This window comes from Quercus lobata, chromosome 3 (genome assembly GCF_001633185.2).
Source record: "Quercus lobata isolate SW786 chromosome 3, ValleyOak3.0 Primary Assembly, whole genome shotgun sequence".
Classification (NCBI taxonomy): Eukaryota; Viridiplantae; Streptophyta; class Magnoliopsida; order Fagales; family Fagaceae; genus Quercus; species Quercus lobata.
This window is the reverse complement of record NC_044906.1, coordinates 48,328,133-48,343,573: the sequence shown is the minus strand read 5'-3', so window position 1 is coordinate 48,343,573 and position 15,441 is coordinate 48,328,133. Positions and strand designations below refer to the sequence as shown.

Sequence of the window (15,441 nt, the reverse complement as noted above, 5' to 3'; positions counted from 1 at the left end):
CATTCCTCCATCTTCTAAGATCCAAAGTCAACGTCATATGTGAACTCCCCCTACATTAGTTAGATTTTGAGGTTGGTGAGGAGAAGGTTCAAGTTGTGCTGGATTGTGGGTATGGTGCGTTTTGGGATGTGGTTATGAAAGTATGTAGGTTTGTGTTGTGGTGAAAGATGTTGTCACTAGTGGGTGATTGGGTTATGGGAGGAATAAAAATCCTTTACTTTTTGTGTTCCACTTTATGTTCTTCAATTCACAATTTGTTATGTATTTTTTTGACTTTCCTTATTAAACAATCAAAGTTTAAAATGAAAAAAAAAAAAAAAAAATGGCAAGTTACGCAAATAATGGTACAAAGTATTTGTATTCCTCTGGGAGTGTTCCAACATACAGTGGTGCCTTGATGTTTTTTTTTTTTTTTTGGTTTGGGGTGTGGTTGACTTGCTGAGGATTCAAATGTGTAAATTTTTATAAGCTTTATTTTTGTATATTATATGGCTGTAACATCATTGTTAAATTCCAAATGTACGCCATAATGAATTCTAGCACAAATCTAAGTACATCAAGAACCTTTATGAATCTAATTTACCTTGTTCCTACCTCAAAATATTTTTACTACAATTTTAGTGTACTAGTTTGTCTCTACAACAAGAATCAAACTTTAAACCTACCCCATAAAAGTGGAGAATATGATCGTAGTGAAGTGCTTCACAATTATGTGGTGGTGATGTGATTTGTAAAGGTTTCAAGTATATAGAGTTGGTATAGACCACCATTGATATGGTCTTTTCTCAGTAGACATTTGGGTTTTGGTGATCTACTATCGTAAAACTAAATATTTTGAAAGAATACATGATTTGTTTTTAAAACTTTTTTTTTTAGAGGAAATTGTTTTTTCTTTTAAAAAAATATCGCAGTTTTATCATTAAGACATATTAAACCACATACTCTTAAATTTGACATTCTAAACCGTAGACTTTCATAAATGTACTCAAACAAATCCCACCCTCACACATGAAATATGCATCTATGAAAGTTTAGGGTTTAAAAGTGTCTTATTTAAAAGTTTGGGGGTTTAATAATACCTCAATGATAAAACTACAGGTTTATTTATTTATTTATTTATTATTTAAAACTTTCTCATTTTTTATAATTCAATAATTGGAGGTAGGGGTATTTAAATCTTGAATATTTCCATTAAAAACACCAAAAAGCGCCAATGAATTGAGTTAAAAGTTCTTAGTTTCTTCTAAAACCTAAATAATAATAAAAATATATAAGGTAATGGTTTGAAAATTAAGGATGTATTGTAGCATATTCCACCCAAATTGCATATCAGATTATATTATTTATATAGTAAAAGTTGTAGTAGTGCAATAGTACTCCCTTTTTTTTTTTTTGTTTTTTTTGATAGCCATACTCTAAATTCTTTAGAATCTATTTTGGATCCGCTTATTTTGTTGAAAGTACTGTAGATAAAGGTAAAAGTTAGCTAAAATAGTATAATAGGACCCGTGAATAGTACCAAAAAGTGCAGTAGAGTCTATAAATAATAGCAAAAATAATATGAATAGTAAAATAAACTGACTTTTTAATTTTTGCCAAACATACACTTAGGGTCTGTTTTGGATCTGCTTATTTTATTAAAACTAAAAACTTTTTGCTGAAAGTACTATAGATAAAGGTAAATGTTAGTTGAAATAGTACAGTGTGACCTATAAATAGTACCAAAAAGTATAATAGGACCCATGAATAATAGTAAAAATAAGCTGAATAGTAAAAGAAATTGGTAAAAAATAAACTAGCCAAACAGACAAATAGTAGTTCATTTTTCATACATCTTCTAACTCCTAAAGGTGAGCATGAATGAACTTTTTTCTTTAACTTTTTATGTTTTTTATAAATACAACTATAGTTTCAACTTCAAACTTTCAATTACTTTCTGTAAATAAACTTCCATTAAAAAATAGTCCAAACATACAAACTCTTAAGGTTTGTTTGGTTCCGCTTATTTTACTGAAATTGAAAATTTTTTACTAAAAGTACTATAGATAAAAGTAAAAGTTAACTAAAATAGTACAATAAGATCCATGAATAATATCAAAAAATACAATAAAACTCATAAATAGTAACAAAAATAAACTAAATAATAAAATAAATTAGCAAAAATAAATTTTGCCAAACAGAGGACTTAGCTTCAAAAAAAGATCATTTCTGTCCAATCTTAAGCTAGAAACAGGTCCATTATGTAGTTGAAGTGAAACCAAGCCCAGCCCAACATTGCTGAAATCCAATTCAATTACATTCCTACAAAAACCCTCAAAAAAAAAAAAAAAAAAAAAAACAAACACAACAACAACATATGAACACGCCACGTGGCAAAGCTAAACAAATTGGCGCCAAATATTCCCGCCAAAATAACGCTCTTAGTGGGCCTAACCTGATAGTCTTTGTTACTTGTTGTAGCCCTGCTCCTGGCTAAAAGCCTAAACGCACAAAACAATCGCCGCTCTTAAAAAAAAACTAACAGCAAATATCTGAGGAGAAATGGCTGGAGGAGAAGACGGAGGGAACTCCGGAGAGAATCCGGCGCCTGTTTCAACGCCGGAATCACCGACCTCCGCCGGATTCAACACCGATCAGATCCCTCGCACTTCCGAGAACTTCACAGACGATGACGACATCGACATCGACATCGACGACGAGGCCGCCGTGGATCCCGAAATCATCCGAGACGAGCCGGAAGAGGTCGAGGAAGAGGACGACGGAGAGGACCTTTTCCACGACACTTTCTTGGAGTAAGTACTCTCTCGACTCACAATCCGATCTCGATATTTGCTTCCTTTTTTCTTTTTTTTTCTTTTTTTAATTAAAAAAAAATTGTTGAAAAATATGGGACTTGGTGAAATGAAATGCAGTGATTATCGGAGAATGGATGAGCAGGACCAGTACGAGTCGGTGGGACTGGATGACTCGCTTGAGGACGAGAGAGATTTGGATCAGATCATGCAGGACCGTAGGGCTGCCGACTTGGAGCTCGACGCTCGCGAGGTTCGCGTCACTGGACGCAAGCTTCCTGAGCTTCTCCATGACCAAGGTTTCTTTCTTTTCCTTTTATTTTATCATTCTTCATTTGTAAACCCTATGTAGTTCAATGTTTAGTATATTTTGGACATGTTAAACTGTTGATTTAGTGATTTTAGTAATTGAAGTTTATAGTCACTAAAAATGACCGGTCGATGTGTCAGTTTTTAGTTTGGCCACGGAGTCTAATGGACTAAAGCCATGCTTTCAAGGACTAAAATTACCTGTATATTTAAGCCATTAATTTCCAATTTTTTCTTCTCTATGCAAAGTGTCAAGTTCTTACTATATCTCTGCTAATTTGCACTTCTCCGGAATTCCTGCTTTGTATTTTGTTTGGTTGCATTTAGCTACTTAATAGTAAGACTAATTGCTATTACTTGCTGATCAGAGTCTCATTGAGAATGCTTGTTTAAGTATATATACTTACCTATGTGTGTATGTATGTGTAAATGTAATTCAACAAGTATAATTTTTCACAATTACTCCAACTTTCCCTTTTTAATTAAAAAAAAAAAAAAGAATCGGGATTTTCGCAGTCAAATACATGGCTAAATCCTAACCAATGTATATGCCCAAAAAAAAAACCATGAATATAGCTAAAAGCCTAAGTTATAATTATGCCTTGACTTGAGCTTTGTATTGGTGGTTTACTGTGTTCAAAACATGCCAACCTATCTTAGTATGCTTTCAGCATTGTAACTGTCAAACTTTATTTGGATAGATTTACCATAATCATTTGATAAATTGCCAAATTTTAAATGAAAATAAAAAGAAAGAGAGAAGAAATGCAAGCAAATGCAGATTGCAGTGAACTTTTTACACTTTGGTTACAGACACAGATGATGACAACTACAGGCCTTCAAAGAGGTCTAGAGCTGATTTCAGGCCTCCTCCTGTGCCAAGAAGCTATGATGACAATGATGGAATGCAAAGTTCACCTGGAAGATCACAGCGGGGACACTCAAGAGAGGATGTGCCCATGACTGATCAGACTGATGATGATCAATATGAGGTTTTAAGCTCTCTTTAATTTATTCTATTATCTTCCTCAAAGCAATGGTGCCCTTGCACTTAAAATTGTGGTTTTTTACATTATCAGTGCTTTTCTTATTACCAATGTTGCTTATTTGTAGGATGAAGATGATGATGAAGGCGAGTTTGAGATGTATCGTGTCCAGGGAACACTAAGAGAGTGGGTTACTAGGGATGAAGTGCGTCGCTTTATAGCAAAGAAGTTCAAGGATTTTCTACTCACATATGTCAATCCAAAGAATGAGCATGGTGACTTCGAATATGTTAGGCTAATAAATGAGATGGTGTCAGGTAAAATGTCTGCTTATGCTTAACTTTCACTTAGTGAACTTGTTACTCTGAATGGATAACTATCATTCAACATGTTGTAAGCTATGTATTGTTTGGACTGAATCAATGTTGCTCTTGCAGCTAATAAGTGTAGCTTGGAGATTGATTACAAACAGTTTATTTATATCCATCCCAATATTGCCATCTGGCTGGCTGATGCCCCCCAATCCGTCTTAGAAGTCATGGAAGATGTTGCCAAGAATGTCGTCTTTGATTTACATCCAAACTACAAAAATATCCATCAAAAGATCTATGTCCGCATTACCAACTTACCTGTTTATGATCAGATTCGTAATATTAGGTAACATATGAAAATCATTGTTGATGGATATATTACATCGTATTCTTTGTATCTCTTACGATTCCAACTTCACCTTTTCGTTTCTTTCTTTTTTCCACTGACCATGTTGATTCCAACTTGATTGTTGTTGGCTGATTTGCAGGCAAATCCATTTGAATACCATGATTCGTATTGGGGGAGTTGTGACTCGACGCTCTGGGGTTTTCCCCCAGTTGCAACAGGTAAAGTATGATTGCAACAAATGTGGGGCAGTTTTGGGGCCATTCTTTCAGAATTCATATTCAGAAGTGAAGGTTGGTTCCTGCCCAGAATGCCAATCAAAAGGACCATTTACTGTCAATATTGAGCAGGTGAAGTTTCAAGATCTTTATTTGTTCTGGAATTTTTTTCGGCTCAAAATATAGGATAAGAAAGGAAATTATTGTTTCGCATCTGATACCAATGTATTTGTATTCATGAATGCCAAATAAGCTAAGCAAATGTAAAATGCTCCTTTATCCTGTAACAAAATATGTAAAATGCTCCTTTGAGTTGAAGATTTGTTACTTGGATCCCAAATAATTAAAAAAAAAAATTGAGACCTTAATTGTTTAATTGCTTCCTTCATGACACTTTTCAGCAATGAGATAAACCCTTCCTTACACAATCTGAAACTCATGTTTGTCTTTCTATGTCTCACTGCAGACAGTATACAGGAATTACCAAAAGCTTACACTCCAAGAAAGCCCTGGAATTGTGCCTGCAGGTCGGCTTCCTAGATACAAGGAAGTGATACTGTTGAACGATTTGATTGATTGTGCTCGCCCTGGGGAAGAGATTGTATGATTCTCTTCATGGACTTGTTTGTTTGTGCTTGTTGTTTGTGCTAGTGACTTCTTCCTGATTTTCAGTTTTATGTTCCATATGATATATTGCAGGAGGTCACAGGTATTTATACAAATAATTTTGACTTATCCTTGAATACAAAGAATGGGTTTCCTGTATTTGCCACTGTGGTCGAAGCAAACTACGTCACAAAGAAGCAGGACCTCTTTTCTGCTTACAAACTTACCCAGGAAGACAAAGAAGAGATAGAAAAGTTGGCTAAAGACCCCAGAATAGGAGAAAGGGTTTGTTGCTGACTGTTCCTTTTTTTTTATTAACTATTCCCATTTCATGATCATGAAATACGCATACTGAAGGTGATGTGAATAATACTCTCAGATTGTCAAGTCCATTGCCCCGTCTATCTATGGCCATGAAGATATAAAAACAGCAATTGCCCTGGCCATGTTTGGAGGGCAAGAGAAAAATGTCGAGGGGAAACACAGATTGCGAGGGGACATAAATGTGCTTCTCCTAGGTGATCCAGGCACAGCAAAGTCTCAATTTCTAAAGTGAGAACTACTTTAATCTATGTCAAACATGCTTAATTCCCTTTTTAGTAGTGACATGAATATAACTTCTCATGGATTCTGTTATAGGTATGTTGAAAAGACTGGGCAGAGGGCTGTATATACTACTGGTAAAGGAGCTTCTGCTGTGGGTCTCACAGCGGCAGTGCACAAGGACCCGGTCACAAGGGAGTGGACCCTTGAAGGAGGGGCCCTTGTTCTTGCTGATAAAGGAATTTGCCTTATTGATGAGTTTGACAAGATGAATGATCAGGACAGGTAAAGGAATGCAAGTTTATATATAACTTTCTGAATTATATAATATGAACCCCCTCCCCCTACCCAAAAGGTATTCATTCTCATTAGAGTACTGAAAATCCATTCATGATCAGGGTGAGTATTCATGAGGCAATGGAGCAGCAGAGTATTAGCATATCAAAGGCTGGAATTGTCACTTCTCTTCAGGCACGATGCTCTGTGATTGCGGCAGCAAATCCTATTGGGGGAAGGTATGAAAACGGATTAATATATTTAGGGTGGATAATAAAAGTGAAGTTGCACTGCTCACTTTGGTTTGGCAAAATGGCTTATTTATGATATTCTTGTGAAAATATGAACACCTATAAGTTGGACCACATAGATGCAGAAAACTTAACAATGCCTGGTATTTTCTATTAGGTTTCTGTTGAATATGTTTCTGATAGTGAAGGCCATCAATTTCCAACCCCAATGCCCTATTTTCCTACTCCTTTGTTTTCACCAACCAGACATATTTAAAGCTTTGGATTTACTTTCTTACATTTTGTTAGAATTATGGTTAAATGAGAGCAGGAAATTTAACATGGTATTAGAGTAAGAGATCTGAATTTGATCCTTGTCTTTACTCTATTCCCCATTTAAAATGTTAAAAATCTCATGTGTTGGGCTCCAAATATTAAGGGGTAGTTTAGGCCCACACATGAGAGAGGGTGTTAGAATTATGGTTAAATGATTAAATTCAGTGTTAGAATTATGGTTAAATGATTAAACTTAATGTTAAAATTATGTTTAAATGATTAAATTCACAATTTCCTAATAACTTAAGCTTTGGGGACAATAAGTAATTTAACACATTTCAACATTTTATTTCTGATTGAGCCACAATTCGAATTGTATACCTGTTTTGCAGATATGATTCCTCAAAAACATTTTCACAGAATGTTGAGTTGACAGATCCCATTGTTTCTCGATTTGATATCCTCTGTGTTGTAAAGGTTATATCTCTACACCTTCAATTCTTAACTCACATCTTACTTACTAGATGATGTTAATGGGAAGGAAAATGATAATTTTGCAGGATATCGTTGATCCTGTGACAGATGAGATGCTTGCAAAGTTTGTAGTTGATAGCCATTTTAAGTCGCAACCTAAGGGTGCTACCATGGATGATAGGTCTGTAAGTGAATCCCATGAAGATAATCAAGCAACTGCCAGGCCAGTTGATACTGAGGTTTGACACTCCTGATCTTACTTAGTTTCCTAACTAGTTGCTTCTAGATTCATTCGAACATGTTGTTCTGCTTCTTAATTCTTGAGAGTTCTATCCTTCTATTTTTACAGATACTTCCTCAAGATCTGCTAAAGAAGTACTTAACTTATGCCAAGTTGAATGTATTCCCAAGGTTGCATGATGCTGATTTGGATAAGCTAACACATGTTTATGCTGAACTACGAAGAGAATCTTCGGTAAGTTATCTTTTAATGAAATTTGATAATAGCTTCTCTTGTTTGTTGATGATTTGATGATATATCCCTCCTTTTCATTTTGCCCATCTAGCATGGACAAGGAGTGCCCATAGCAGTGAGGCACATAGAATCCATGATACGAATGTCTGAAGCACATGCCAGAATGCACCTCAGACAGCATGTCACACAGGAAGATGTAGACATGGCCATTCGTGTCCTGCTTGATTCATTCATTTCAACCCAAAAGTTTGGGGTACAGAAAGCACTGCAAAAGGTATTGAAAGAGATCCTCTGCCTCTTCTCTAATAACTGTTATTCTTTTCTAGTGGCTGCAGGGCATGTTCTTCCAGATGCTGCATATACCAGTATCAATATTTTATATTGCAGCACAAACTCTTTATGCCACCTTGTAATCGGATCAATAATTTGCTTAGCTTTTCATAGCATTCTTTTCATTACATGTCTGTAATGCATGCACACAAGTATTTACTGACCTTGTATAGTAATTGAAATTATGCCAAGTTTGATCAAGAATGTTCATATTTAGGATTTTTTTAGTACAACACTGATTTAGCTGCTTCTACCAACAATCTTCTTGTCCTATGAACGTTGGCTGCCTTTTCTATTACATAAGTATCAATAACTGTTAACAAGGTATCCCTTGTTCATGGTTGAATTCAGATGCTATTTAATCTGCTAGTTCTGTAGACCTGACCTGAAGCATTTTGGAAATCTTTTTAAGCTATAACTGATGCTTCTAGTTTATACTTTTGAACTTATCATTGTTTTGAGTGAGTAGAATACAGTTATAGCTGATCTTGTCCCTTTATTAACTAGATAGTGTTCGTTTTCTTGCAACTATTTAATGAAAGCTTACTGATTGTTACATAAAATTTTGAAGTTCTTGAATTGTTGATAACTGAGACAATTGGTTGACAAGGATTTGATTTGTTCTTGCAGAGTTTCAGAAAGTACATGACTTTCAAGAAGGATTACAATGAACTGCTATTATATCTTCTTCGTGAGCTTGTCAAGAATGCACTGCACTTCGAAGAAATTGTTAGTGGGTCTACTTCAAGGCTTACCCAGATTGATGTGAAAGTAGAGGATTTGCAGAGCAAGGTAATGGGAACATAAAACTTGGGGAAGTATTTCAATTACATAAACTGGATATATGGGCCCTTTGACTGTACTGAATTTTTGGTTTGTTTTCCTTTCGCGCAGGCACAGGAACATGAAATCTATGATCTGAAACCCTTCTTTACCAGCCCCCACTTTTCTAGAGCTGATTTTGTGTTGGATGAAGAGAGGGGAGTGATTAGGCATCGCCTTGCAAGAATATGAAAAATATATTGTGTATGAGCTTTCCCTAGTTAGGTTCATTAATCAGTAGCCTTGGAAGAAAACTATTTAAGAAATGATTTCTCGAGAGCAATTGAAGTAATTAATTACGTTGTTTTAATTTTTTAAATGACTTAAAGATGTGTCTGATAGGATCCTAGATATGATTAATAGCATTTCAATACGTTATAATGAACGATATACCTTGACTAATGGTTAATGGAGAACTATTTCTAGCAATCAGATAACCGTCTGTATCATTGAATATATTTAGTACCAATTGTCCTCAGTTTTGGGCATGTATTTACCATACAGCTGAGTACCAGATTGAAATTTCCTTCAGGCTGGCTTTTGAACACTTTTCTCTTTGAACCTACATCAAAATGTATTATAGTCAGAATTCATAAATATTTTGTTTTTGGAGAAGTTAGAATTTAGAAATGTCATGAAACCATGAGTTTAACTCCGAGTATTAGTTACTATATATATATTCCTTGAGTTGAAGACAATAATAGGAATTATTGATCAATGAAAGGAGGGCCTTGTAGGAGCCCTTTGAGAGCTTACAAGACAAAGCTTAAAATCTAAAAGAGGGTATGAACACTAAGGAATATCGATTTATATTTAGCATTAAAATTACTCAAAAGATTAGTTAGCGATAAAATAATAGGGTTGGATTCAAGTTATACCGGGAAAATTACACTTTACTATCCTAAATTATGACTCTTGTTATACTTTGCACTCTAAACTTTTCGAATACACATTTTGCCCTCTAAACTATAACATTTGTTATATTTTGCACTCCGACATTAAGTTTGCTGTTAACTTGGATGAAAATCCGAAATTTATGGTACAAAGTATAATCAAGAGTATAGTTTAGGATGATAAAGTGTAATTTTTTTTTTTTTTTTTTTTAAGGATTTAGAAGATGTGCTATTGGGACTGTTCACATGTCATACTTTTCCATATAAGTTAATAGCAAACTTAACGTCGGTGTGCAAAGTATAACAAAGATCATAATTTAGGGTGCAATATGTGCACTTGAAAAGTTTATGATACAAAGTGTAATCTGAGGTATGGTTTAGGGTAATAAAGTGTAATTCTCCCAAGTTATACCTGGTGTAACTCTAAATAATGTTATACCTTCTAGTAACTTGTTATTAAATTCATATTTTAAAAATTCCACTATTGAATTATATGTACTAAATGTTCTTAACATGCATATCAATTTTCATACCAATCAATTATATGTTATTTATTATTCGATTTAAACAATTGATTGATGGCATAACTATTGATCTTTGATGAGTAAATTTTGCAAGTATGAAAAATATAGGATATTGTAATTTAACAGTAGATTTATTTACATCCAATAAAAATATATTTAATATTGTAATATTGTTTAAAGTTATACTAGGTGTAACTTGAACCTAACTTAAACTGATAATAATGAATTCAACTTGGTAAGCCATGATACTAAGCTGATTTGATCTACTTGTAAAATCACCCTATATTGAGTTTTTTTTTTTTTTTTTTTTAATTTTTATGAACCCTATGTTGAGTGTTAAACTTCACAATTCAAGCATTTTCATTGTCTCTAAAGCATTTGAGAAGTGAGGTAAATGATGGGCCACGAATATTATGGGGGAAAAATGTTTGTGCTTTTTCTATTTGTTTTTGAGGTGTTAAAAAAAAAAAAGTTTGTGTTTATTCTATTTATTTTTTAGGTGAGCTAAATTTGGGTTCGTTAAAGCATCCTTGTATTTCTCTTTAGAGTAATCACTCTCATGTCACATGGGGTCACCCATCTCCATGTGAGATGGATTATATATATATATATATATATATATATATTTATATATATCATCATTACATAAATAGAAAGAGGTAACCGTAATTACAGTCCACCCTTTTGGGATTTGAGGAAATGACACTCTACTCTAATCTTGAAGTTAAAAAACACACTCATTTGAGATTTGAAGAAAATAACACTCCCCCCTTCTATTTATATTAATAATGGAATATTTTAATTTTTTTTTTATAAGATTTTCTTTAACAAAGTTTAACCATGATTAGTAAAAAAAAATAACTAATAAATTTATAATTAAAATGCAAAGTTTATCAAGCACCAAAAGACTTGTAACGACATATATCTTCTCAGTCCGTTGAAAAAAAAAATTGAATATTTTAAAATCATCTTTAATTAAAAATTCAAAACAATGAATTTTAATTTCGAAAGCGAGAATAATTTTGGAAACTTGACATTTAGTGCACAAAATTTTTGATATCAATTTAACAAAGCTCGATCAAACGGATGTCAATAGGGGAAAGTGTTTTTTCTCTTTAAATTTGGGATAAAGTGTCATTCATTCAAACCTCAAAGGAGAGGAATGTAATTACCCCAAATAAAAATACAAAGAAAAAAAAAAGTAGGAGAGAAAGTGACTAGTAAGATAATGAGTTGATGACTTCTTTGAATGGTGAATCTTTCTATCTTTTAACCAAGGTTAACCTACTAAATAGCAAACTAGTGGGTTGTCTCCAATATAATATTTTCTTTTCTTTTTCAATCTCCAATATGATCTTAATTCCAAAAGAATTTATATCTTATTGGTGAACAAAGATTAGAAGTTCTAAAAAGATATTTTAAGGTCAATTGGACAAGAGAGATTTGAGATACAACAAAGTTAGGGTCATAACAAAATTTACGACAATTTCACTACACCCCCAAGTTTGCCTATCACCTTAAACCGGCCCACCACAATCTGTATTTTTTTTTTTTTTTTAAATTGTCCCTATATAAGGTGAACAGGCAAGTTTGAGATACTGACTTTTTCTTAAAACTAGCCAATGATTGAGGATCAAATTTATGAAAAGCTCTACCTTGAACTTACCCTTTCAAAGTCCACATGGCCAACAAACGTGTGTGAAGCTTTACACATTTGACACTTCAATAAATTTACTTACCGACTGTCCTAAAAGCTTAAGCTATTAAGAAATGGTGAGTTTAATCACTTAACTATAATTTTAACACTCCCCCTCACTTGTGGGCCTAAACTTCCCCTTAGTAAGTGGGGTCCAACAAGTGAGAATTTAACATTTTAAATAGGAGGTAGAGTGAAGACAGGGATCGAACTCAAGATCTTCTGCTTTGATACCATGTTAAATTACCGATTGTCCCAAAAACTTAAACTGTTAGAAAATAATGAGTTTAATCACTTAACCATAATTCTAATACTTAACCCCTTGAAAATACACAAACTAAATTAATGATTTTGAAGATTGAAGAGTATTGCTACCTTAATTTATGATTTTAAAGATTGAAGAGTATTTCTACAGGCACTAAATATCTCACACCTATTCATAAGGATCACCCCTCCTCTCCTAAGCCTCACCACTCACCTCAATATAAAATCAATAGGATGTGAAATATTCAGTGCATTTTTTAGTGTCTCAACAATTTCAAGAGACAAATCATATTCACTTGTTGTGGTTGTCGAGTTTTCCTTGTGAAATTAGCTTGTTTATGCGTCTTGACCTTGGTGCTTCAACTTTTGATTGAAAGTTTCTGTAATTCTTATATGTTTCCTCTTTCAAGCAAGGATGAGACTGTGAGCTGCCCAACTTTTGGGAATGTTACTATCTTGATAGGCTGCTTGGGTGCATTTGTTCCCCTTAGATAAGTGCAGCCAGTGTTGAGAGTTTTTTATATAGCAAACCCACCTATTTTGCTCCATAATTTACGTGGGCTTACAAAATCTAACTTATATGTATCTAAAAAATGCTAGAACAACAACAGATTACACTGCTTTTGCCACAATTCGAAACGTGGCTAGTTGTAAATAGTAGAGAAAAAAGTGGTAAATTCACACCTCCACCACTCATAATTAGCCACATGGCAAGTTGTAATAAATGTTGTATAATTAGTTGTGGTCCTAGTATTGTTGGTATATATCTATACCTAGAAAATTAATGAACAGAGCAAAACGCAATTGTGATCTCCAAGTTGGTCCTAGCTTTGGCTCCCAAGTCCCAACTGATACAACTGCTTTGAAATATGTCTTTCTGTCATCAATTAACTTTGAACCATCCTCTTATATGTGATTATAATTTGTTTTTTTGTTAACGTGTAATAAGTTGTGTGCTTTAGGCTCACCTTGTTTACTTGTACTACAAACATACTTGTATTACACACTCTGCCTATTATATAAAGGCACTCTTGTATATTTAATTACTTGTGAAATACAGTACTATTCATTCAGTATTTCTAACATGGTATCAGAGCCATTGCTCTAACCTTTTCTTAATAGTCTTGTCTCTATTGGTGTTACTCTATTCTCAACATTGCTTCCGCTGTCACAACAGCTGTTGCAACCACTTGTCGTTGAACCTCCGACGTCTCTTAGTCATCGCCCTTAGGTTCCAAACCTGTAGCCATCGCCATTAAGGAGTCCCACACCCCAAAGACCATTGCTCCCTCCATCACCACTGTGAATCTTGCTCTAATTAACTTTTTGCAAGTACCACTATGATCGCCTTGCGCCGATCTACTTAGTTGTAGAAGTCTCGCGACCATAGGAGTCCACACGCATCGCCACGCGCCGACCAAGCAATTTGCGTAGAAGGTCACGCACCCCATGCGCCTCCATGCGCCATTGCACATCTGGGATGTATCTCCATGCGTTGCATCTTCAAGTCACGCTCCTTCACACGCTCTCATGCGCCCACACGTGCCTTAACACTTTTGCTGATGTCATTCTGCTACATCAACCCTAGTTACATCATCGCTGACGTCACTTGCTTGCGTCAACCGCTGACATCATCTCCAAGTTGAGTTTGACTTCTGGTAGTTGACTTTCGGTAAGGTTGACTGTTGACTTTTTTCATAGTTGACTTTTTGCAATCCAGGTGCTCCACACCCAGTTTTTCACATAGTTTTCATTTTTGCAGTCCATTTTTGCATATTTTGCTTCTAAATGAAGAATAATGACAGGTCTTCTTCCTTTTGCAATAATCGTCGCTAACAATCCAACAAACGTTTTTGTAATTTTTGCAAACATTTTGGCCATAATATTGAGACTTGTTATCAACACAACAAATCACCTGTTTCCATTTTTGCTGCTACTGTTGCTAACACTGAGAGTATCTAACCAATGGCTCCCATCTCCTCAAAATCTAAGTCTTTTGAATCTACTATCACCATTTCCACAGTTGACCTTTAAAATATAATCGCTAATACCATTCATATGGTTGGTAATGCATCTTATTTCTCTTCTCTTTCAGTTTCATCTGGTATGTCTCCTTCCTCTTGGCTTATGGATTCTGCTTGTTGTAACCACATGACACCTCACCCATACTTATTTTCTCAACTTGAACCTGCACCACACCCTCTTAATATTCGCACAGCTAATGGTTCCACAATGTTTGGTCATAATATAGGTTCTATCTCAACCTCCAACCTCTCCGTTCTTGGGGTCTTTAATGTTCCTAACCTTTCTTACAATTTATTTTCTATGGGACAATTAGCTGAGTTAGGTTATCGCATTATCTTTGATTATTCTAGGTGTATTGTGTAGGATCTGAGGACAGGATAGGAGCTTGGGACCGGTCCTAGAGTTGGGCGTATGTTTCCCATGGACAACCTTTGTCTTCCACCTGTTACTTCTATTTTTGTTGCTACTGTAATTGCTGCAATTTCTTCTATTCCTTTCCTTGCACTTTGGCATGCTCGACTTGGTCACGCATCTTCCTCTCAAATACAATACTTGGCTTCTAGAGGTTTGTTAGGTTTAGTGTCCACAGAAAATTTTGATTGTGTTTCATATTAGTTAGGAAAACAACCAACTTTGCCTTTCAATATTAATGAATTAATGTCCACTGATATCTTTGACCTAATTCAATCTGATGTTTGAGGGTCTTCCTCTGTCTCTAGTATTGGTGGATTTCGATATTTTGTTGTCTTTGTTGATGATTACTCCTGCTATAACTAGATTTTTCATATGAAACATCGTTCTAAATTATTGAAAGTATATTATAATTTTGCAAAAATGGTTGAAACTCAATTTTCCAAACGTATCAAAATTTTTCGATCTGATAATACTCTTAAATACATTTAATATGCTTTTCAAGTTGTTTTGCATTCCTATGACACTGTTCATCAACTAACTTATCCAAGTACCTCTCAGCAAAATGGTAGAGCCGAATGCAAACTTCGTCATTTTCTTGACACTATTCATGCTTTTCTTCTCTCTGCCAAAG

The 15,441-nt window shown here is 34.6% G+C and overlaps 1 protein-coding gene across 1 annotated transcript; it reads left to right on the top strand.

Annotated features, from left to right (window-relative positions):
* Positions 1 to 2,462: 2,462 nt before the first annotated feature.
* Positions 2,463 to 9,516, top strand: LOC115982002 (DNA replication licensing factor MCM2). Its single transcript, XM_031104472.1, has 17 exons — positions 2,463 to 2,792; positions 2,913 to 3,091; positions 3,915 to 4,093; positions 4,215 to 4,404; positions 4,525 to 4,744; positions 4,887 to 5,094; positions 5,429 to 5,563; positions 5,662 to 5,853; positions 5,948 to 6,120; positions 6,208 to 6,396; positions 6,510 to 6,626; positions 7,286 to 7,370; positions 7,454 to 7,606; positions 7,717 to 7,842; positions 7,934 to 8,116; positions 8,803 to 8,964; positions 9,067 to 9,516. Exons 1-17 carry the CDS (start codon positions 2,542 to 2,544, stop codon positions 9,184 to 9,186), a joined length of 2,862 nt encoding a protein of 953 aa, XP_030960332.1. The 5' UTR covers positions 2,463 to 2,541; the 3' UTR covers positions 9,187 to 9,516.
* Positions 9,517 to 15,441: the final 5,925 nt, after the last annotated feature.